The sequence below is a fragment of the Aplidium turbinatum genome, chromosome 7 (assembly GCF_918807975.1).
Source record: "Aplidium turbinatum chromosome 7, kaAplTurb1.1, whole genome shotgun sequence".
Lineage (NCBI taxonomy): Eukaryota > Metazoa > Chordata > Ascidiacea > Aplousobranchia > Polyclinidae > Aplidium > Aplidium turbinatum.
In genome coordinates, this window is record NC_137478.1 from 3787639 (window position 1) to 3813725 (window position 26087).

The window sequence follows — 26087 nt, forward strand, 5'->3', positions numbered from 1 at the left end:
GAACCCTGTCGCTGAAAGACCTTAGCAGTTGTAGAGCGACAATAAATAAACCAGAACGTTATTATGTAGAGCAGTAGAATATGTTTTAATCTTAAAGACATCAGTGACATCTTGTTACAAGCGAAGAACACGGAACTGATGTAGTTAATAACAGTGTTGCCCTAAAAACTCCAATCTGCGTCTTGTTTAACATCAAGATAATCTGAATGTACCAAAAGTTCATAAAATTTAGTCATAGCAAAAAGAAGCTTCTTTAATTTTTTTGTTAGTTTTATGGGGGAAGGTGAGTTAAGTTGAGCCAGTGGAATCTGAAGCCACCCCCCGTAACTCGAAATATAAAAATCGCATCAACTTGCTACTGCCACCTACCTGACCGTTTATTTTATATGGAGCTGTTGTGTAAAGATTCTAGGTCTTTGTCTTATAGAAAGACAGAAAAACAGTTTTTAGTGATTTTGAACTTTAAGTGAGGTTGCTAGCTCATGTATGTCTGAAGAAATTTCAGTTTAACTTTTAGTGGCGGCCTTGAGGTATTGAGCCAGTGATGTAGCCTATAGGTAAGTTATTGAGCCACCGGCTCAACTTACCTCACTTCAGCTGCCAGTGTTAAATGATGGTGTATGTAGTCATTAAATGGGATGGAATGGGATAGTCATTAAATGGGATGGAATGATGGTGTAATAGCTAATAAAGTTTATTTCACTCTTTAGTCTAACTCTCTGGAAAAATAATTTGTCCTTTAGTCTATTGAAGTTTGAACTTATTTGCAACCTGAAGCCTGCTAGCAACAAGCAAGGGAAACCCAACCTGTGCATTGCATTGGTCTAATCGAATACTTCAATGAAGATGGAGAAATTGAGGCCAAGTTTTTGAGAAAAGTGCCTGAAAAGTCCGAGGAAAAGTTGTCCTTTATCTTGAAAGCAGACAATGAGTGTGCTTTTCTTAAAGAGGATGTCGTAAAGAAGCTTTCTCACCCGACAACCTGGAGGAACTTTCCGCCGTCAGCAGAAATTCCTGTTTCCATGCTCTTTTGATCAGTGGTATATTGAATCAGTTAAGATCTGACAGACAAAGGAAATTGATTTAGCAAATTTACATTCGGAGGTTTATTTAATCAGTATTGTGCTATATTAATTTATCGTTTTATTTTCTGTTCTGCAGCTCAGTTAACACAATCTGCTAGTTCTACATTGATTCAACGTCTGTTGACGTTTAATCAACAAAAAAGTAGCGGATTTGTAGGCTGGAAACTGCGCAATTTCACAGTCGAACAGTCACAACAAAATAAATTTATCCTTTCACATGTCGTTGTTTCTTCCTGGTAGCAGCTATGTATTAACTGCCACCCAACCTGTCTTCTTCCTAACTTTCGACTCAAGTTCCACATGTGATGAGCAAGGCCTATGAGAGGGGGGTACGGAGGGTATGGCGTACCCTTGAGGGCCCAGGACTGTGATTGTTGGGGAGCCCGAAATTGTGATTTTATAGTTTACGCGCAAAAATGTTCGGTTAAAACCATCCTACACAACTAAGTTCAAGCATAAAAGTTGTTATTCTTTAGTCCTGGGGGCTCGTAATGTAGAAAATGGGCCGGGAAAGGTAATTGAATGCATTGCGGTGCCCAAAGTGGTAATTTCATGCTTCACGTGCAAAAATGTTTTGCTATAAACACCCTAAATTAAATCATAAAAGGTAGTTATTTTCCTGCTCGGGGGGGGGGGGGGCATAGTGTAGCAAAAGCAGGGTTGAGAAAAACCCGGGCTTTTTTTAAAAACCCAACCCTCTAGGTGTTTTTTTTTAAAAGCCCGGGTATTTTTGGGCTTTTTTGTGTTTTTTAAACACTTTTCGAAAAAGGTAGTTTCACGCTTATTTAACTTCAAAATGAATTTCGGAGTAGAAGCCGGAGAAAATACTTTTGGAGCAGGAGCGCAGCCGGAGTGAAAAATAAGTGACTTCGTTCACCTCTGCTAGGCATGTGGTGAATGCAAAAGTTAATGAAGAAAGGTTATTGGTCATATTTTAACCAGCTAACGCGCTAACCAGTCGGCAGCAATGGCCGAGTGGTTAGCGCGTTGGGCTCGCAGTCGAGAGCCTGCATGTTCGACTCCAGCCACCCGCACTGCTGTTGTTTCTCTGGGCAAGAAACTTTACGATAATTGCCTCTACCCAGTGATCGATTTCGAGTAATGGGTAGTACCAAAATTTAAGTCATAAGTAGAGTAGACAACCGGAAACAGACATTGCCGTCGGCTGCAGCGTGGGTCAGGTGTATGTCGGAAGGCGTACACCGATGCATAGCGCTCAAGTCCGCTTTCCCGCAATGCAGGATAAAGAAAATTAAATAAAACAAAAAACAAATTTGAGCCTTGGAGTGCTTGACTTGTTGTACCAAATTAGAGTGCTTGACTTGTTGTTCCAGATAGCCTAGCCTACATATAACACTCAGTAACGTTAACGGATTTAAAGTTTTTTATTAAACACAAACAAAAAAGCAAGAAAAAACCAATAAATCCAACGTTTACAACACCACATGGTGTCCTCATCAGGAATAATTATAGGCTACATTTAAGACAAACAAATAAATGAATTTGAAAATTTACATTAAAGCTGTACAACCGACACCTCTCAACAGCACCATCCAGGGTATGGGATGGAAGATGGAATGGGAGACAGATTTAGGGATGGAAGATGGAAAACGTCAAGGATGGAAACGAATGAAAGATCTTGATGATGGGATGGAAGACAATCTTCCATCATTCCATCCCAATTCCCTCATTAACTTTCTAACGCTTTATCAAGACATGCAAAATATTACGTTGCTTTCTAACCGTAATTAAGCTACTGTAATTTTCTTTATCAATATTAGTTACCGGTACATACAATAATAACTTACTTTGTAATGTGGTAGAATTTAGTATCTTATCTCTTTGCAATCTCAACTTACTTGGATGGGGGTGAATGATTTTATTCGTTACAATTTTAATTTTCTGCTTGTCTTTTCTTTTTTTTGTCATTAAGCTACTGATACTGCATTGCATGTATGCAATGCAGCTCATTCAATTTTTTGTGGCTGCCACCCATCAGTACTAGTGTTTTTGTTTGTGAAACTCACGCAGGACTAGCTTCAACCATATCATCCGGTGATGATGACCTTAACTTGTGCGTTTATTACACCAATTGTCCGCGATGCTTCTCAAGTATTTTCGCTACTTTTTTATCTTCTCCGACGTAGACTTCTACTACTACAGTTTCTTTAACTTTGCTACGTGTTGTACTTGTATGGTGTGCAATATGTCTAAGCAAACATCATGCGTTTTGTTACAGATAAAGGGGGCCCAGAGTGAGAGGGGGCCCGGAATGACTCTTCGTACCCCTAGTGAAAATTTCTCTCAGAGGCCCTGGTGTTGAGTGAAGATAATTGTCAACAAGAGACGGGTTCAATTGTGATGTCGAATAGTCACTACACACTCTAATACTCGGCAGCAGTGGCCGAGTGGTTAGCGCGTTGGGCTCGCAGTCGAGAGCCTGCATGTTCGACTCCAGCCACCCGCACTGCTGTTGTTTCTCTGGGCAAGAAACTTTACGATAATTGCCGTCGGCTGCAGTGATCGATTTCGAGTAATGGGTAGTACCAAATTTAAGTCATAAGTAGAGTAGACAACCGGAAACAGACATTGCCGTCTGCTGCAGCGTGGGTCAGGTGTACGTCGGAAGGCGTACACCGATGCATAGCGCTCAAGTCCGCTTTCTCGCAATGCAGGATAAAGATAATAAAACAAACAAACGTCCGTCCGATAGATTCGCACATCGTAAAAGGTCGAACCACCTTCTCAACAAGTAGCGAAAACACTAGTTAGTAGATTAGAGAAAAAATAATGAAAGATTGTCGCTCAAGCGTGACAGTGCATCGCAATGATGACGTCACGACTGCATCACAACCTATGTTACAATATGGGGACAAATAGCTGGGCAATAATTTCGTGAGCACATGTATTGCATAACAATTTACATGTAGGCTACCATCGCTACAGCTTTTGTTATTAAACTTAAACGAGTAGCTCAACTTGCCTCACACCCCGGCTCAACTTGCCACGTGGGGTAGGTAAGTTGAGCCAAAATAACATAGGCCTAATATATGAAACGTGTTTTTTTCAATATTCTTATGAGTTATGAAAAAAAAATATATTTAAGGCCAAACATCAACCATTATGCTGTCACTTTCACTTTTATTGTAAACCAAGCGGTTTTCTTAGTAGAAGCGTTTAAGTAAAAAGTGGCTCAACTTACCTCATCCTCCCCTTCCTTGAAAATTTAATGATAGTTACTGAATAAAGAATATAAAAGTGATTTCATTATTTTTGGTCAAAATAATGAAAGACGCTTTCTTTTATCAGATAGCTTAGTATTTTTACAGTAATTGATCTGCCATGAACCGGCTGAGTGGTTTGAATGTCTTGAATAACGACCAAAGACCCATTTCTTCACATGTAGGCCTAGCCTCTAAAAGTAAATCGAGCCTCTCTCGAGTGGCAAAGAACTTCAGACCGAGAAGCTCTAAAGAGGTAATTTAAGAAAGAGTTTTAGACAATATTTAGAGGTGAGTTTCAGTGTACATCGGTCTCCGACAATAGCCTACCCTACGGATGGCACAGCGGTGCAAAATCGCTGCAGAAAGCTGGAGTTTTTTGTAGAGCTTCTTGAAGAGTCACCATCGTTAATATCAGTGGTTAAACGCCCGACTCAAGATCATGCGGCGCCGGTTTGGCTCTAGGGGTATGCACTTGAGCAACGTATTACAGGAGTAATCTCCAGTCACAATTCAACGGCACTAGTGGATGGAATAGCTCACAGACAACAACTATTGGACACTTCAATCTCGGCTACCCGCCCTGCGCCAAAAGCTCTTACAAGTAGGCTATCTATGCGAACTGCCAGGAATAACATATCAAAGGTTTTGTCAGTCCGAGAATAAAGAATCAAACTCCGAAAAAACTTCAGCTGTCTCAGGGGTATTCCGATATCCGCCAGTTTGTTCTTTTTCGATATTTGGTTGGGTTGACAAGTTTATCTCATATAAACAATTTGGGATAATGTAGGCTATCTTTCGGGATGTAACCACTTTCAATTTCAGTAGTTCGAAGTGACAGGTAGGCCTATGATTCTCACAACGTCATCAATTAGTAAGAAATAAGCGGTGCGAAAGTAAGTGGGCTTGGTTGGACTAACATGGCGTACCTTGCTGCCCACTTACTCGTTTTAATCCTTTAAGTTTCTTTAAAACAACCAAACTTGTCAAGACCTTGTGAACTACAGTATATCGTCCGCTAGCGTATAACTCCAAATGACAGTTAAAAACAGGATATTTCACTGGAATCCTAACCCTAACCAAACTTTGATGTAAACTGTGCAAGAGCGCACGGTGAGATGTAAGCTCGGTTTTGAACTTATTCGTTCGCAGTCTATCTGAAACTGACAGAATCAACCTTACTTATAAAAAAAAAATCAAAAAAACTTTTTCCGTTTGTGAACATTCTCTCGTTCACTTCCACTAAACAACGTGCCCTGCAAAATCTGCATAGGTGACTTCAATAAAGCAAAAACTTCGTCAAAAACGGTTTGGTAAATTTTTTATTTTCTTCACTAAATCACTGGAGTAATTAATGTGTCTTTTAGCATTGGCTATTCAGCATGACGCAAGGTGCTTAAAATGTTTGCTAGTGTAAAAATTACAAATTTTCTCTGTAGGATAAATACAAAATACGTGAAGGAACAGAAAATGTCAATAGACGTCTCATTTTAAGGAATAAAATCATCATTTGATACATTGATTCAACGTTGTCAGACAGAAAAAAACAACATAACAAAGCAGAGACTACATGAAACATTCGAGCCAAACTTAGCAACTTCGAAGATACAAACTGAGCTTGACACAAAGCTGAACGGCTTTACAAATTGTCATGCAACCATTCAAGTTGCTGGACTTAGCTCGAAATTGGAAATGCGATGGTTGCAAATATTCTATGTACTTCTTCAGATTTTACCACTGACCAATTTCTCTAATTCTACAAAACATAATTTAGTTGTTGCTTCAGACCGAGAAGTGTGTGGCTCATCAGGAAAAGCTCCGGCAGACAACCGGTGTTCTGCTTTGCAAGCAAATATTAATTTCCACAATCAGGTTCACAAACTTGTCGACACAAAAATGTTTAGGGAGTTCCGAGCACTGCACAACAACCACACAACTAGCTGGCTCTGTTCAAGGTGAGATCAGAAGCGGCATTTGCGATTTTATGAAGAACTGATGAAACGTATGGGCTTCCCAGATATAAAAATCCGTCATTTCGACATTGATTTAACGTCTATAGACGTTGCATTAACGCAAAAATGACGATTTTTGCTGTCTGGATGGTGTTAAAATATGAGCAGTTATCTGTGATTGCTCTGAGAAATTTATTTTCAGCTTTAAATAGAGCGAACGTATTGGTTTATGGAGGCCATATAGCCAGTCTGTGATACAATTGCAAGCTCGTACTGCTCTGCCATGATGACATACGTACACGAGATCGTTTGCTAAGGTACCGGGTAAGTTGGAGCATGGTACCAAGCAAAAAGTTCCGACCCAAACAACAATTCTGTCGTTTTTTAGTGATTCAGCGTCTGCAGACGTTGAATCAATGTAAAAATGACTAATTTGCTGTCTAGAAACGTGTCTTGGAAAAACAACAACATTACAGCCACAACATTAAAACAACGTATCTGGTGTTTCACAATAGACAAACAACATGATTTCATTCCAAAAACGTCTGCTTTTCAACACGATTGAAAAAGACGACAATGTGAAACAACTAAGCGTTGCAATAGCTTGCGAGATCGCAACCGGCTCCCAACCTCGCTGACAAAATAACTAATTTCAGCCGGAAACAATCGGCCACCCCCACTAGTGGGGAACAAACCGACGATGGATTATGATGATGAGTAGAAGTAGATATTTAGTCAATTTCATAATAATTATTATACTTTGCCTTCGCACATTGACCACCGGTCACCGACAAAGAGCTGCTCTTCGCATGCCAAATCATTTCAAAAGCTACTCTGCGGATTAAGGTATGGCCTGTTCTGTGTATATGAAGAATTCAGTCATATGGGGCTAGCGAAACGTGGCAAACAGCCTATCTTGTGGTAAATTTAATTTACCGTGCATCCTGCTAGAAGAATAATTATCACCATTCTTCTTGTGAGGAATGCGGCACATTCCGAAGTACTTCATTTCATGTGTCTTTGTGAAAACCTTGGGCAGAAGCAAAAAGAACAGAAAAAACGGCACTTTGCACTGAAAGAACATCAACTTTGAATCAATTAAAAAAACGAGAAATTTTGCAAGAGGGGAAAAAATCATGATTAAAAATAGACTGTAGTTTAAGTTACACAAAACATATCTATTAAAATTTCCAAAAACCTTCCTAATGGTTGTTTTGCCTAAGATTGGCCGACAAAGATTCGACTGGCCTACAAAACATCGCAGTTCTTCTTTTGCTTTTTAGGCTTCTCTGGGCACAAAACTGCTCGAATCGCTTCATCAAAGACGGTCTTGAGGCCTTTCTGGGTGAGGGCGGAACATTCTAGATACTTGACAGATCGTATTTCCTTCGCCATCTGCAGCCCGGAAGGATAGGTAATTGGGGCTAACTTCTTTTCCTTCAGCTTTGAAATAGTTTCCTAATAAAAAATAAAACAACAACAAAGCGTCACTGGGTTGATCGTGCCAACGTTAACAAATTCCATGAAATTACATTTCATACAACACTGCATCGTCTCAAGTACATGAGTTCAACCCCATTCCAAAGCGATACTTTGAGCCTTTGAAATGATGAAACCAGAAATGGAAACCAAATCGGGTTTAGCCTAATACTCCGTTGATCATCGCTGCAAAACCAACGCACGCCACGATATCTTTTAGTGTTTTTCAGTTTCGCTTTTCCTATGGAAACAGCTCTTTCTAATGAATTGGTTTTATAAAGTCGATTGTATGAAGTTTCGAGTACAACGTTTGCCCTATGCATGGCAATATTACACTTGGGTGTTTTTTGAAAACGTTAACGTTAGACCAAGCATAGCACACCCAGACAACAAAATCCGTCATTTTTACATTGATTCAACGTCTGCAGACGTTGAATCCATGTAAAAATGACGGATTTTGTTGTCTGGGCGCCTTGGTTTCATGTAGTGCTACAGTTGCTAATTTGATTCACTCAAAAAATACAACTTTTGTACGTATTGAGGGTTGAGGCAAGGGCAGATACAGCAAGTAGCTTTAGGGGAGGGGGGACGATTTCAACAAAACAGAATGATGTGTAGGTTTACATCAATCCGATCTTGCAAATGTAACGCCAATAAGGATACTTTGCTGTGTTTTAGGGGGGCGATCGCCCCCTCTTGGACTAGGTACTGCTTTGAAGTTGGGATCGGTTTTAAAATATGAGGTCCGCTTACAAATCTAGGTGCAAGACAGTTTGGCTGTCAACGATAACACTATAATCTTTATATCGTATTAGGCCCATAACACATGTACTGTCGTACACTGGTCTTGATGCTGCACAAAGCGACCGGTTTCAGCTCAGATAAATAACAAGAACAATTCTACAGCTTTCCTTCAATACACAAGAGGAAGTGCAAACTAAATTCTTGAAATATGATCAGCCGACTATCTCCCGTTGTTTTGTTGATATATCCGCTGCTAGTCCGAATTCTACAAATCTCGACTTATTTTCAAGATGGCCTACTAATTAGTAAAGGACATTCTTAAACTGACCTACTGAAGATTTTGCTAATTGCTATGCCCAATTGCCCATGCCTGTTATAAAGTTGTGGTAAAGAGAATTTAACATTCCAAATTGCGACACACAACAAGATAACTTGATATAGGTCTGTAGATCATTTGATAACTTGATATAGGTTCTGTAGATCATTTGATCTTTTTTAAACTGTTAATGGACTGCACTGCCCGGTGGTTACAAGTTACAACAGAGTTCACCAATGCGGAAATACTTTCAAAAACTGGCTTAAAGAAAACAAGCTTTGCATTGCGCAATGCTTCCATCTCTTTTAGTTGTAACAATGGAGTGATTCAAAATAACGGCTTTTACAGAAGTTCTCAGTACAAAATTAGAAATTAATTGCAAACCAAATTTTAATTCGTCACAAAAAAACTATTTTGTTAAAAAGATCAGCCCACATTCTAGGCAGAAAAATTAGCCATTTTTTTTACAATGAAAATATATTTGATTTTCAGGTTAAGAGTCAGCCAAGCTCCAGTTTTCACCCATAAAAAAAAAAACGTTTTTATGTCAATATGTTACCAGTGCCTGCAGTCACCAAGTCGCTGCTTCCTTGTCATGTGTTCAATGAGTTTCGTCGCTATTTAAGTTGTTTTGATGTTGGCAAACGTATTTTTAACATACCGTATTTGCATCAAATTAACCACTTCCTCGTTTTCAAAAACTGCATCGAACTTTGCACATCAAGACAGGCGCGAGGGACGGAGGTAATAGTCTACTCTCAACATTGCCTCGTTTGATTTATACAGTCTTCCTATTTTCCACGCAGTGGCACACAGACATTAACTGCACGCACTGTCGAGGGGGTTATCTGGCGTTGTATGGCACACCCTGTAAAGTTTAAACCCTGAATTTCGAGAGTACTCACACCCAATAGCATAACATGTAACCTTGGAGTATTGTGTGCCGTGAGAAAGCGAAAGACTCAGATAGAAAACTCCAAACGCAAACTCCGTCATTTTACAGCAAAAAAATACAGATTCTGCTGTCTGGGGAATTATGCAGGGAGATAAATTCGGCGTGTAATGAGAAAAAGATTTACTTTTAACTTGCAATACTTTTTAACTTACTTTTAACAAAGCAGGAAGAGAAAGCTAGTCGATTAATAGTCAGTACGTTTACAGAACTTTCTAAAGGGCACACAAGGGGCAACATTTTCATTTCAGCGTTAACGTAGTTACTGTAACTGAGCATTCCGGTAGGATGGTTTACTAACTGGAATGAAACTGTTTGCATTATGCCACACAAGGGTGAGACCAACGCGTTATCATCAGTGACAGATACTGCACAATGGCAACTACTTGCGACAAAAGAAAACGGTGCTTATCCTGAGATAGATCTATCTACATGTCAGCTGTCCAGCGTTTCACAACTAAGGAGAACTCTGACACGACATCTTACGGATTTCGGTTTTAACCGGTGTGTGTAAACACAGTTCACAAAAGATCCCACAACTCTTAATCAACCACAAAACCAGTGTTTTCATATTGATTTAAACGTCTACAGACGTTGATACAATGCAAAAATAGACTGATTTTGTTAGCTGCGCCAGTCAACTTGCGTTATTATTAACTTTTAAAAATATAAGCCTTCTAATCGTGCACCTGGTCATCTCTCAAATCCAGCTTAGTCCCGACCAAAATGACTGGGGTGTTGGGGCAGTGGTGCGATACTTCGGGAAACCACTTAGCTCGCACGTTCTCGTATGAGGCGGGGGACACGAGGGAGAAGCAGATCAGGAAAACATCCGTTTGTGGATAAGAGAGGGGACGAAGTCTGCAATGAACGAACCGGATTTCAAATGATTGATTGGGAAAGTATCTTGGCAGTTTTTTTTTACAGACAGCAAAATCCTTTATAGTTACATACATTGATTCAACGTCTGCAGACGTCGAAAATATGTAAAAATGATGGGTTTTGCAATCTGGGTAGTTAGCAGAGCAAAGTTTCCGCTTGATGTGGAAGTGTTATTGCCTGTGAGTTATTTCATCAAATGAGTTTGATAAATACAGAGTGATTTTAAAACCAATAGAATATCCCATTCTCCCAGACTGTCAATCTTAATGCAGTTTTGGGATCAAACTAGTTGAAGACAGATACTCAGCATCTCAAGTCAACGCAGATGCGTTGACTCCAAGCAATTTGCTGAAAAGCTGGATGAAAATAAACAAATATAATAATTCCATATACCGTAACTTCGATTCGTTCGGTTCGAAATTACTATATTACAAACATAACCAAATCGTCGGCTAGATGAAAAGCGTTCTAACGCCGTAGTTCAATGGCTATAGCATTTATTTACGCCAACAGACCGAGGTAGTTTGTGTTCGGAAAGCGTTACATCGCCAGCAAAGGCTCCATTTTTATATCGTTGCAACATCTAGTAATGTTGCAACGACGTTAAAAGACACCGCTTGCAGGCTGGGTAAGTTGCCTGATCTAAATTACATAATTATAAAACAGGGAGAAACAACATGCTACATGTTGGAAACATGGATTTAAATGATTAACATGCGCATAACACCACTAGACCTTGGTACCCATAAGTGCTGGAACAAACTTTTCATTAAGGACGAGTTGGAACAACCCTTGGAATATGTATTCAACCCAGCAGACATCAAAATATAGTTTGTTAATAGACAAAGCGCACATTTAACTTGGCAACATAATAATAGAAAAATAATCCACTGCTAATAATAATCAAAAAGTAACCACTGTTCAACAATCAACACTAGGGTAATGGGTATGACCAACAAGGCGTTTGCATCCTGTACCTGCTGTCTGGTACGCTGCATTGGCTACGAGACATGTTAAAATAAAAAGATCTTAACACAAAAAAGCAACGCAAGATTTAAAATTGGCAAAAAGAATATCTTGGTTGGTGGCAGACGAAATGGTGGGATAAAAGTGAACAAAGCAAACTGGCTGAGATGTTATTAGTTTATTGGGACATGATTGGGTCCTCTCATTATCTATTAGTTTCATCGAGTTAACATCTTGATTACGCCTCCTTTATCTATCGCCGCCTTTTCCTCCACCACTCGTATTGGTTGCGTTGGCACGATTGACGTCAACATTGACGCAATCTTGCGCTCACGTTCATTTCAAATCTACAGAAACCGCCAAACTGTCATCTCCATCAAAATGGTTGCAACAAAAAGCGTGGAAAGTAGAAATGCTATGAAACAATCATTCAAATGGTATTTCATGCAGAAATTGATTGAACTGGTGTCCAAACAGAAAAAAAAGCAAGACCATACCAAACGCACATTTTTCACAGTAATTCAGAATTTATAGGATTGTATAATCTGTAAGAAAGCTATCAGTGAACAAAGTTCCACCGCACTACTAGCCTCCTAGTCAGAAAAATCCGTCCTCTTAACAGTACGTTGTTACATCGTCTGCAGACGATAACGCATTCTAAAAAAGCCAGAATATTGCTGGCTTTGTGGTGGCGCGCATTGCTTTATATTATAAACTTTAGTATCTCATTTTGAAGGGGCCAACTTTAAATGTTGTAATCCCAAAAGGCCAGTCCGATGTCAGTTTTTCCTCTACAAACATCTATTTTTTCGTGTTCAATTATGTTGGCAAACACATCATGTGTCATGGATTGACACAGGTGATGAAAACGCGGGGCACTACTAAGGCAGCAAATCAACCCTTTTTACATTGTTTAAACATCTGTCTAATAGGTGAAAAAAATGAGCGATTTGCTGGACGGGTAACACTTACAAACCGTTCTTTACCTAACTAAACCTTTAGTTAGCTTTCTCCGACAATCGACATGGCAATTACGAAGCGTTAAATATCAACCGTCGTCTTGCTTTTGCATTTGGTAGGCGCAGCTGTGATAGGTTGTTTATAATTATGACAGATTATTCAAGAAAATTATGACGTCACAATGCCTTTTAAGAGGACATTTTAATGCATAAGCAGTGAAAGCAGGTAAAGGTGGCTATGAAAACAGGAAATAAATGCATTAAATGTCGCTGGTTGGACATGTACACCGCCTAGATACATTGTTGACAGCCACAAATATGCTGCTCATGAAACACAAACAGTTAACGAACCTCATGCAAACCATCTGGCTCACTTTAGAAATATAAGATTTGACAATGACTAGTATACGCATTTGAAATGTTGTTTGTGTGTCACTATGGAAAGGGAAGGAATCCCTTCATTAGCCTACCTATCATAATCTTCTTGACCGGCTGTATCCCATAAACCCAAGTTGACCGGCCGTCCATCGACCATGACGTTGGCCGAGTAATTGTCGAACACAGTGGGAATGTACTCGCCAGGAAAAGCATTGGTTGTGTAACTTATGAGCAGGCAGGTCTTACCCACAGCACCATCTCCAACAACCACACACTTGATTGCCTGCCCAACAAAAAAAAATTCAATTTCTGCACATTTTCCCTGAAAGTCAGGTCGTAGTTTTGTAACAACACAAATGAAACTCCATAACTAATTCAAAGACTTTTAATAAATGCAATTAAATAAACTATTGATATAAAAGTGACAGATATTTTGACTTCCCAAAATTTATTAACTTAATCTAATTCTACCCAAAACCACACCCACGTTATATTTGTTGCATAGGGGGTGCAATACTATACATGCAAAAAAAGAGTATAAACATACACACTAGAGATGCAGCGAACCCAAAATTTTTATCCGCACACCGCATCGCAACTGACTCATCTATCCGCGCACCGCACCGCACACCGCAATTTATCTGGAACTTTGACACTGCACCGCACCGCACACCGCAAATTACAAAATTAAAAAAAAATATTTTAACGAGTTATTGTTTAGAAAGTCAATTGTAGGAAAAAGCATCCATGGCATATAACTGGTAACCTAGTACCAATACAGTTGTGCACTAATTGGCCAGGCTAACCAGATCATATTCTCTTATCAGCAATGCATCTAAGTTCTAAGACATAATACAAACTAAGACAAATAGAATGTTCCTGGATCCAGTATCAGGACTTTTGAACACTTTTTGTAAGCAATAATGCAATTATAATGCCAGTGGCTATATGAACTACACACACAAGAGTAAAACTTATAGCCTGAACTCACTGGGCTAACTGATATAGTAAATAATGCGGTAGTTGCGCTAGGCCTATAGCCTGGTAACTGAGCTTATCAGCTAGGCTACTAACCAAAAACATTCGTACAGCTTCCCTGACAAGCAAGCCCTAAAACCCTGTCAACTGCAAGCCATTTGCAATTTGCATTTGCAAAGCTTTCCATCTTAGGGTTTCCGAAGGGAAAAATAACTGATCCGTGTTTCCAATTTAAATTTGAAGTTTCATAGCTGATTCTTGAAAAGTTGAAAGTTTACGTTTACGAAAGTTTAATTTCTTGAAAGTTTACGTTTACGAAAAATTAATTTCTTAAAAGTTTACGCGGCAAGCGGCGCGGCGTTGTCATTTCAACCTTCCACGCGGCGCGGCGCGGCACGCGGCGAAAAAGTCAAAAGCGGCCACGTACGCGGCGCGGCTTGCATCACTAATACACACCATTTAAAAGTAACTCTAAAGTTAAATTTATAAAAAGAAGGCATTCCACACATTTTACTTTACATTTAAGAGTGTATTAGTAATATTGTAATACTTTACTTTTAAGGTCACTTAGTTTATTTCTAATTTAAATGTAAACAACTCTCTGAGGTTTGGTGAGGTAGCTTCAATAAATATAATGTGTATTTTATATCATTAATTCTGTTAAATATATATAAGTTGTTTATTACTAAACTAATTTCCGACGAGGCTTGTTTGAGTAAAAAGATGAAATGTATAATTAGAATAAAAACACTTTTTGAATGTTAATTTTAGTTCGATTTTGTGTTACTGTGAAAGACGGCCTTGTGGCATAAATCATGTTCTTTGCTAGTTACAAACAGATATTTGGTTTTCAGTAAGTTAGTCTATCTTGTTGAATGCTCCTAATAATATATTAGCCTGTTTATGACAAATCTTGCTTCACTACAAAATGACAAAATTTCTTTTATGCAATAAACTAGGTTTTCAGTCATCTGCCATATTTAGTTTATCATTTAAAGCTAAAAACGATTATAGATGAGTGGTTTCACCTGCATTGTGCTTGTACCACCAGTTCTATGTTGAGGAGAATTGACCGGACTTGAAGAGTTATCAACTATGTAGGTGGGATGTTCAGCACGTAAAGACTTCGTGATTTATCTATACAATTTACGTAATAAAAACAAATAAAACGCAAATCATTAAAATATGTTGAAATAATTAAATACTCAGTCAAATAGAGCAACAAGTTTCAATCAGTTTCATGTTTTAAAGAAAATTAAAAAAAGTTCTATGTGTGATGGAGAATCTGCATGAACTTTAAATTAAACTTTGTGAGTGTAACTTTGCTGCTTTCAGAGCTTAGACTTTCAGGGCTTAAATCAACAGAAAAACAAGCCATGACCATTGTGAAAGCCCTCACTAGACATTAGAACGAACAATCACCAACTCTCAGCTTTGTAATAGGTTGCTTAAAACATAATGACATCTTCTGATATCACAAATGATGAGCTTATCTTGGTTACAGGAACATTATGGTAGCAAAAAGGTTTCAGAAAGCCAGCGTTTTCCATTTTCACAGACTTAAATCATTGCTATATAAAGTATCTTAATAATTAGCACAGCATCAGTTGAATGCATCTAATCTTAGCTCACTTGGCAAACGGAAAATATGAAAAAGGTTTTTCTAACAAGTCTTAAAAGCCTTTAAATCAACTTTTTTTTTACTTTGTGCTTCTTATTATCTCCAATATAGATAGATCTGACTAAATGAACACAAATACATAGTTAAAATGTAATTTTGTCTCATCTAAACATAAGTTTTGTTTGTCTCAATAAACTGCTCTTATGGAAAGTGGACTAGTTAGTCTTACTGGTACATATACAAAAGTGCATTTCGCTAATAATAAATAATATCTGGAATAAACTAACCCTACAATATTGATGTTACTAATTTGCACATACAAGAAGTAACGATATGTGCTGGCACCACGCCAATGAGAAGCATAGAGCATGATGGTAACTTCCTGTTTCATTAAATTGAATTGCAGCTAAAATTTCGCTTTTATGATGTAGTTAAACGTTAAATCACAGAAAAGGTCGTGTTGAGTTGGCAGCTCAAACACCCGCTCACTTACATGAGTCAACCGATACGTATTAATACAGTTTAAAAGGCTGAGCTATACTTAGCTCAAATATAAGAAAGAAGCTTGTTGCAGGAAAAGCTCAGTTGAAAAATTAACGAATAGGGACAACTTGAAGGTGTATGAAACAAAAACCTCATAGTCACAGTCTGTACATGTGATTATTGTATCTTACAATAATGTTTTTGGTTGACATATTGAGATGAGACAACAAAAGCCTAAAAAAATATTCTGCTTTAAATAAAATCTTGTCTTAGCTATAACATGTAATTGTTTTGTTCCACAAACAATCGATTACAATACAAATAGTACTGGTTGACACATATTCTGTAATATGGTTAATAAAATTTTCAATATTCTGTAATATGTATGTTCACCTTGGTAGCTACAAGGCTTGTGCTTGTGTGTAAAAGAAAAAAAATGTGAAATCTCCACAGATGTCCAACATTTGATGTTGTCTACCAATGAATGAAGCATGAAATTAAATGAAAATAAAATAAATCATTACCTTGATTTGGGATCTTTCCAAAGAATGCTTTCAAGATTTTTCTTTGACTATAAACCAAACAAATTAAATTCAACAAAACATTGACTGAGGCTGAAAACAAAACAAAAATTTGAAACCATTAAAATTAAACAAATCCATTCACTATGTGCAAGTATGCAGGTCTACCAAAAAGTTAGGTTCATTGGTAATGGTATAGTTTGCTCAATGAATCACTCTTTGTTTTATTGTTTCAGTATTTCCCTTATGTAGGAATAGTTTTATGCCATTTCTAATATTCTCCTATGAGGCTAAGCTCATTTTAATCTTATTTCTAGCAGTTGTTTTGTTCCAACTGATTGTACAAACAGTAGCGGATCCAGGTGGGGGGGGGGGGGGGGGGCCCTTGGTTATGTGTCTCAAAAATAACCGAAAAAAAAAAGATAGAAGTATTAAGTAAAATGTGCCCTTTGTAAGGCAAGCATCTCTTCTATATGAAAAGGTAGAAACACTATGGACGGTTATTCAAAATTTCCCTAATAAGTAATAAGTATATATATATAGGCTACAAGACTAGACAAATCTTCAAAGATATGATATGATATACTATAAAATTATATGGCAATAAAAAATTGATTTGGAGCTTAATGTCAATTTTAAACCAAACATTATAGCCCTACTTTCTACAAAAATATAGATTTTAATTGGAAAAATTCAGTCAAATACAAAGTGTAAGTCTTAGGTGAAAAGACAGAATATTGGACAAAAATACATAAAAATTAACTAAAGTTACATGAGGCAAAAGTTTGAATTTTGAAATTTACATTGTTTTTTTTGCTAATAATTTCTACATCATTTAAATTCTGGTGCTCTTCCCTAATTTTTTGGGACTTGCTGTTGCGGACAAACCAGCACATGAAATTTCAAGCTTTAAAGTATTTAATACAAGCAACTTTAAAACAAGTTTGGTTCCAGCATATTAAAATATTTGCCTAAGCTATGCAAAATATTAAAGCATAATTTTGCGCAAGTTTTTTACTCTCTTTCTGCATCTCTCCTTAAACTATTGTACATTCGATAGTTTGGTTACTGGTTCGCAAAAGGATTTTCTATTTTTACCGGTCCGGCAGTGTTGAAATGTTAAAAACCACTAATCTAAAGCATACAAATTACTTTCTAATTTTTGTAAAACATTAGATTTTACAACCAAATATTAAATTTTAAAATTTCTTTTTGACTTTGCAATACTAAAAAAAATGTGAAGACAAATTATAGTCAAACAAATGAAGCATCCACAACAACACAACATAAAACGTTAATGGCTTATTATAATAAAAGTCCAAACCTTGATAAAATAAAAAATATCTGAACAAAGTGTATGATGAATGCACACATGCAACTTATAGGTCCATATAAAAGAGTAGGCTATATAATTATATTATACGGTACGATAAATATAAAAAGCAATAAAAATTTCTTTTTATTTCTTATCAATTTTCACTATGAGTCTTATGATATAATATGTCTTATTATGAACAGAGCCAAAAAGTTTTAACTGAAAAATATCATAATCTTGCTATATGGTGCTGGTAGTGAGAAATAGTACAGTATTTTGTATTAGCATGCAGGGCTTGCAGGCCTCGAAATATCCGGCGGTCATGACCTCCGGAATGACCTCGAATGTCTGCCGAAGCCGACTCATTGGTCGGTCATAAATGACCGACGCAAAATTCTTGACAAAAATGGAGCTAATGCAACAAAAATATATTTTAAATTTGAATTGTTACAATTGTTTGTTTTACGCGAACAAATACGGAGCTGAAACAATAATAGTACAGGCAAAAGTAGCCATTTTTACATCATTTCAACGCCTTGCAATGTTGCCTTGAAATAAAGTTGTCTGAACTTTTTGGCAGAATATGTATTCTAATTTTAACAATGAGGATTATTGCGTAACATTGATCATTTGTTAAATAGAAACGTCACAGAGAAGCAAGTCTCAGCTGGGTTCCGCATGTGCTTAGGCGAATGCGGCGACCTTATTCACGCTGATAAATGATTGATTTAATACTGTAGTGTGATTTTGTGCAAAATCGACATGCAAAAAATATGTCTGGTTAAGATATTAAATGTCCGCTGAAAGGGCCAGTCCGGTAGGACATGCTTGACCGCCGGAAAAAAGTACAAATTTCGAGGCCTGATTAGCATGTCAAAAAATAATTATTGAAACATTGTCTGTGTTTGAAGGAAGCTCATTGCATCAAATGAAACTTTTATTTCATGATAGTCAGATGCGTCTTTTCATGCCCTTTTCAGAAATACATAGTATATGTGGGATTGTGGGGCAAGCCTCGAAATTCGTTTTTGTTAACGGCGGGCAAACGTGTCCGGTCTGAGCAGCTATCTCGGCGGACAAATTAAGTCTCACGGCGGACACACCAGTTTTAACGTCGATCGTCATACTTAATCCGGAATGACCCGTTTCGGTGAGTCCGATTCGGTGAGTCCGATCCCTTAACGGGGGATTTTTTTAATTTTTTTTTTAAATTATCGGGTACCGTAGCCTAATTATCATTGCCGTTTTAGGGTTAGGGGTTTGGGGTTAGAGGTTAGGAACTCACCGAATCGGACTCACCGAATCGGACTCACCGAATAGTAGCAGACCCTACTTAATCACTTACTTAAATACTTAAAACTTCTACACTAACGCGTAACGCTACTATTTTCTGATGTGCAAAGCTTCACTACGCTTTTATCTTTAGGTTTATTTTTGCGTGTCATGTGAGCGAAAGTGACGAAAAGAATAAACAAAACATTAGAAAAAGCGCAATTATTTTTTGCCCTCTCCGTGATGCGGTTGCCTCTCCAAAATAGCATCAGTATTCCACGAGATCACGGCAGGCTCGGGATTATAATCAGCGCAGTCGGGGCCTTCCAGGCATATGCGCATGAGAGCTTCTATAGTATCGCACTTCAAAGACGTGCGCCAATCTCCACGCGATCATTGCTTGCCGTTAAAATACGTAATACCGAGATCTACTCCGTGTCTTTTCTCCAGACTGGTTAATTGAGGGAAGAGCGTAAATGCGCACTCTTGTTTAGCGATAAAATATGCGATTTCAAACAACCTCTTCATTTTGATTTTTTTGTTGTCACTCATATTGTCGAGGGCCTTGATGATCGGAAATTAATGGCTTGTGGGGTAAACGATGTGTTGTGATTATTGACAGAACTAATCCTTACATTCGTTGTTCCTTTAATATGTTATATGCGTCTATCACCACTAAATTTCCTAGTAGTAGATTCATCGCCCTCATTCTCACTTTCAGAATTTTCCCTGGGCCTTTTCATTCTTACTGTAATACCAAAACTTAAGTTTTGCTGCATCTTGCTGTAGTAGCCTACTCGTATAGTCTAACTTTGTAACCAACCTTGCCTTATCAATATTACTCGGTCGGAGATCAAAGCCAGACATTGTGACATAAGACTTGAACTGTTGCGCGTGATTAGTGTAGAAGTACCGGTACTCCCACCCATTCTTAGGGAAGAATCCACCTTTGTTACGCTGATTCAATGTCATCAATCGTTGAAGCAACGTAAAAATTAAGGATGTGCCGATTAATCGGCATCGGCAATTTTTGGAGAATCGGCATCGGAATAGTTATTAGCTTGCAGTATGCGATGCGCTAAAAGCAAGTTAAGAGAAAAAGCGAGGGAGTATAAACTGCAAAGAAAATGAGAACAACTGTCTGAAAGATTCAAAACGCTTTTGAAAAAAAACAAAGGGCGTCAATGGAAAACAACGTGTGAACGTGAAGTTGCAAGTTATATCTTTTCAGACGCTGAATTGCAGTGAATTAATCTTGTCATTTAGTAAACACGTGAAAAAAAGATTACCTCGTTTGCGCAATAATCACTCGATTGTTTGTTCAACGCATGAAACGGACTATGTTACAGCCAAATGCTGTCCCGGCTCTAGTCGGCATTCGGCAAAATTAGGGAGTTTTCTTTAATCTGTAAAATATACCTTAATGCAGACATTTTTAGCGCTGCAAGAAGAGAAATGATTTGGTGGAAAGCAAACAATACTATGTTTCCTGAGCTGAGCAAAATTGCAAATAAATTGCTTTCGTCACCACCATCGTCGATCGAAAGCGAACGAATTTTTAGCACAGGTGGCAATATTTTTACGCCTCAACGGAACAGACTTACTACAGCAACTGGAGAAAAGTTGATGTTATTGCATTTTAATTTACGTGCCTTTAATTTTGAATATTAAAAAGCGGAAATGTTCTTTGAAATTATTGTTTAATCGTTGTAAAATTCGTAGTCACTGAAAGTTGCTTAATGTTAATTTACTAAGCAGAGAGAAGTAACTTCCAAGTATAGGCCTATTACGCTTAATGCGTTCAACAAACAATCGTGTGATTGCGCAAACGTAATCAAACCAGCTACCCGGTAATCTTCACGTGTTTGCTAAGCAACAAGATTGTCTGCAACTATGCATTCGAAAACAATACTAATTTCTTCACAAGATGTTTTTCTTTTTTCGCCTATTGATGCACTTTGAATGCAAGGCTGGTGTGTTACTTTTTTAAAGGTTTTTGTATATTCAATACCGCTGCGTTCATTTTCTTTTACACTCTAGTCTTTTTCTCTTCTTGTTTCTGGCACCTTCTTGAATTCTGCGAGAAAAATACTGCAAACCGCACAAGATAATATTTTGAACACTGCATTAAGCTACGTTTATTTTGCACTCTGTGAGCAATGGCGATTTTTCTCTTTTCACTGATTTCCGCAACAAATAAAACGCGTGTCTATCACCACTTTGTAGCGCGCAAGAAGCGAAGAACTACCATAAAAATCACGCTGTCTAGAGCAGGCGACAAAGTGAACGCTTTTAGACATTTCAAAGGCAGCAACTTGTAACAAAATCGCAACCACTTGTAGAGCGCCAACTAAAAGCAGCTTTAATCATTTAACCAAAGAATCGGCATCGGAATCGGCAGATATTTAAGAATCGGCATCGGAATCGGCAAAAATTCTGTAATCGGCACATCCCTAGTAAAAATCGAAAGTTTTTCTTCTCGAATGGAAGCTAAGGGATACACCGATACAGTATGTATATTAACTTTTTCTAGATGCGCGCTATGGGAATGCGATAATTTCGCATTCCCAGCGCAAATTATATTCTTGCAACAATTGTTAGTGCTATGCAATGACGATTTGTATCGCTAGTTCCTGTGTTATTTCTCGGCGGACAACTATGACCGATCTAGATGGTGCTTCCTGCGGACATCACATGCTGTGACGGCGGACATGTCCGCCGTGAATTTCGAGGCCTGTGGGGGTTCCCACAATAGTTAAATTATCAGAGGCAAGCTTCTCAGCCATCAGCAAATATTGGGATTTCATTAGAGGTGTCCCCTTAATGTTAACCAGTGTTAGCCTACATCTCTAATCTCCATGGTACAACAAAGTGGACTTTCTACCTAAGATCAAACTATGTTAAACTTTGTACAGATGAATAGCCTAGATAAGCCAGGGTGTATTAGTGACGGTAAAAGGCTCCTACTGTGGCAGTTACAGCTTGTGTGTTTGGTAACTATGCTATGACTTTGAGAAAGGCTTGTACAATTGATAGCATTGAGGTTTTTTCAGCCTGCATAGAATAGGCTAGACAGTAGACACTGTTATGATTTTAAAAGGCTCTTATTGGGGCAGATATAATTTTTTGTAGATTTAAGGTAATGAAAGTAAGGTTATGTTTGAGACCTTAGCTCAGACGACTCGACATAGTCTTAGAGCCCATGGTTACCATTCCTAATAAACTATATACCTTCAGTTCAGTTTATTGTTTTGTTGGCGATAAACAAACAAAAAGTACATACAAATTGAGTGTCTATCAGCACAACAGGATGGTAACGAAAGACCTGTAAGGTCATCTATGTCAACTGCCACCCTACCTGCTGCAAAGAACATTCAAGTATTTATCAAATTCATAGTTTGCCATACTTATCAATTGCACAAGGTCTTTCTGCCATAATAAAAGCCTATTACAATCAAATAGAATTCTATTTGAATAAGGACCTTCTGATGATCCTCCTTTAGGTGAAACAGGCTGTCAAGGGGCGTCTTTAAATGTAGCAAACCTCGCAAACCTAGCAAACGTAGCAAACCTAGCAAACGTAGCAAACCTAGCAAACCTCGCAAACCACAAAGTTGCCAGATGGTATTTTATTAATTGTATTTTTTTTAAATTTCTTGGCGTTTAATTTGTCTGGTGCCTGTTTTTTAACACCCTTTTAAATATGTTATTTGTTTAGTATTGATGTTCTATGATCATCTATAAAAAGATATCAAAATCTCTGCTTTGTTGGTTATGGTTAGTTTTGATATAAATACGTTTAAAGCAATGCCTTTGCGATCAACATTTGTGAGATATTGAAAGGTAATATTTACGCAATATTTGGTAGTCAGACATTCGGGAATCAGTATTCAATCTCTTAGACCATGGTTGTGTGAGTTCACCAATCACTGGTCCTCTTACAACCGAGCTGCGGACGATAAATAAAACTTAACTTTTGCAGGCGACCGTAGTTCCTCCCCTTGGCTACGTCGTGTGACACACAACTAAGTTTCTAATGACAAATTTTTTGTGTGTGTTTAGAAAGTAAGGGATATTTTGTGAACGAAACCGGTTTTTCCAAAAGTCTTTGTTATTTCAAGTGTGTTTAAAATACCTATATGCTTTGGCTCCCTTTTGGGCTACATGCAAAAAAAATTGGCTTGTTTTTGGGATTGGTTTGAAACGTGTTTTTGGCTGGGTAATTTTGTAGTATCTGGCAACTCTGCAAGGCTTGCTTCTTTAAATGTAGCAAACCTCGCAAATCTTGAGAAAGGTTTCTACAATTGATGGCCGATGAGGTTTTCAACTGTTTATAGTTTGCATAAAATAGATAGGCCTAGTCTAGAGACAACCTTACCATTACTTGCTGCTAATCTAAATCTATATTCTTTTAAGAGACTATGAAAACCTACTGGGGTAGGCTTTCAAATGCAGAAACCTTCTCAAGCTTTGCGAGGAATTCGGAGTTCGCGACATTTAAAGACACCCGCTGAGAAAACCTCATAACTATCAATTGACAAATGCACAAATCTTCCTCCAAGTCATAGCCTAGATAGTAAAACCTTGTCAGGTTTGCGAGGTTTGCTACATTTAAAGAAGCAAGCCTTGCAGAGTTGCCAGATTCTACAAAATTGCCCAATCAAAAACACGTTTCAAACCAATCCCAAAAACAAACCAATATTTTTGCAAGTAGCCCAAAAAGGAGCCAAAGCATATACACACTTCAAATGACCAAAACTTGGAAAAACCGGTTTCTTTCACAAAAGATCGCTTACTTTCTAAACACACACAAAAACTTGTCATAAGAAACTTCTTCGTTGTGTGTCACACGGCGTAGCCAAGGGCAGGAACTACGGTTGCCTGCAAAAGTTAAGTTTTATTTATCGTCTGCAGTTCGGTTTTTAGAGAACCAGTGATTAGTGAACTCACACAACCATGGTTTAAGGGAGGGAATACTGATTCCCGAATGTCTGACTACCAAATATTACCTTAATATTAACTTTCAACATCTCACAAATGTTGATCGCAAAGGCATTGCTTTAAACGTATTTATATCAAAAATAACCATAACCAACAAAGCAGAGATTTTGATATCTTTTTATAGATGATAATAGAACATCAATACTAAACAAATAACATATTTAAAAGGGTGTTAAAAAACAGGCACCAGACAAATTAAACGCCAAGAAATTAAAAAAAAAATACAATTAATAAAATACCATCTGGCAACTTTGTGGTTTGCGAGGTTTGCTAGGTTTGCGAGGTTTGCTAGGTTTGCTACATTTAAAGATGCCCCTGTCAAGGCTATAGATAGTTAATAATTATATTTGATTTAATTCGCTCTACTTTTCTTTTTGCTTGGCATTGAGCACTTTTTGTAGTATTAATAGTTTTCATTGTTCAATTCAAAGTACCGTATATATATATTAGGGATGCAACCTAGTTTGTACCCTGAACAGTTTGTACCCTCAGATTGTACCATGAAAAGATCGAGAGAAAAAATTAAAAAAAGCTCAGATTGTACCATGAAAAGATCGAGAGAAAAAATTAAAAAAAGCCGAAGTTGCTGATCGCAGTTTCACCAAACAAACAAAAACTCTTAGAATCATTACTGGAAATTTTAAAATGTTTGCGGAAACTGCGGAAAAACGGTTATATTTTTTTCTCTCAATCTTTTCAGTTTTTTTTTTGCGGAAACTCCGATCAGTGACTTCGGCTTTTTTAATATTTTTCTCTCGATCGTTTCCTAACCCCTTTTAAAATGTTTGCGGAAACTGCGATCAGCGGCTTCGGCAAACTCTTAGGATCATTACCAGAAATTTTTAAATGTTTGCGGAAAAACAGAAACTGCGATCAGCGACTTCGGCTTTGTGTTATCCTTTTAAAATGTTTGCTGAAAGTGCAATCAGCGACTTCGGCAAACTCTTAGGATCATTACCAGAAATTTTGAAATGTTTGCGGAAAAACGGAAACTCCGATCAGCGACTTCGGCTTTGTTCTATTTTTTTCTCTTGATCTTTTCAGGGGGAAAATTTTTAAATGTTTGCGGAAACTGCGACCAGCGACTTCGGCTTTTTTTAATTTTTTCTCTTGATCTTTTCAGGGTACGAACTGTTCAGGGTACCAACTAGGTTGCACCCATATATTAGTGGTACAGACCAGAAGGCACAAATCAAAGCGTGTTCGAGCCACATATTTTTGTTTTGTGCGTCTCAGGTTGCACACCCCTGATTGAAATCATGAATGGAAAAAATTAGGCAGTGGCTATTTGACCGGCTCCGGTCTTTGAATCTGAAACACTATTTGACCGGTCATGACGTCACTACATAAGCGCTTTTTTCTTTTTCTCTTTCAAAGCAACAGACGAGAGCGCCGATATAAGTTCTAACTTCAACACGTATTTTTCAACTCAGTCCGTGGCGCGTGCGATACGTCTCCGGCTGCCAATCTAGAGGGGATGAGTTCGATACTATCCGGAAGCATTCTTTCTTTCATTTTTTTTTTATCTAAATTTTGACCTGAAGCGCATTTATGTGGTCAATTTTTAATTTGAGTAGCCTACAGTCCAAGTAAGTTAATAGTTCTCAAGTATAGTTCTCAAGTTAGTTATATACAATACTTCTTTTAAAAAAAATGATAATGGTAAAACCATTTTTTAAAGAAGTATTGTATATAACTAACTTGAGAGAAAAATGTAGGGTCGTTCGGCAACACACATTCACTTATGACGATCGGAAAATTACCAAGAGAAATTCTCAAATTCCAGCAAATTAAAAAAACTCTAACATTATTACTCACATTTGAAAAGACATAAAAATGGGCTGTAGGCTACTCAAATTAAAAATTGACCACAAAAATGCGCTTCGGGTCAAAATTTAGATAAAAAAAAAATGAAAGAAAGAATGCTTCCGGATAGTATCGAACTCATCCCCTCTAGATTGG

At 37.7% G+C, this 26087-nt stretch overlaps 1 protein-coding gene across 1 annotated transcript; it reads right to left on the reverse strand.

Annotated features, from left to right (window-relative positions):
- Positions 1-5610: 5610 nt before the first annotated feature.
- On the reverse strand, positions 5611-16632 carry LOC145774812 (ras-related C3 botulinum toxin substrate 2). The gene is made up of 5 exons (XM_082586127.1): positions 16541-16632; positions 14941-15049; positions 13027-13217; positions 10439-10610; positions 5611-7716 (listed from the first exon to the last, which is right to left on the reverse strand). The coding sequence occupies exons 2-5, from the start codon at positions 14944-14946 to the stop codon at positions 7507-7509; spliced, it is 579 nt and encodes a 192-aa protein (XP_082442253.1). The 5' UTR covers positions 14947-15049; positions 16541-16632; the 3' UTR covers positions 5611-7506.
- Positions 16633-26087: the final 9455 nt, after the last annotated feature.

Bases quoted from the DNA above. Each gene is read 5' to 3' on its own strand.
- LOC145774812 (XM_082586127.1), bottom strand. The intron at 10,611-13,026 runs GTAGGCTAATGA...CGTTCATTGCAG, and splicing joins GGTCAAGAAGATTATGATAG to ACTTCGTCCCCTCTCTTATC. The intron at 7,717-10,438 runs GTGCACGATTAG...ATTTTTTATTAG, and splicing joins TGGATTTGAGAGATGACCAG to GAAACTATTTCAAAGCTGAA.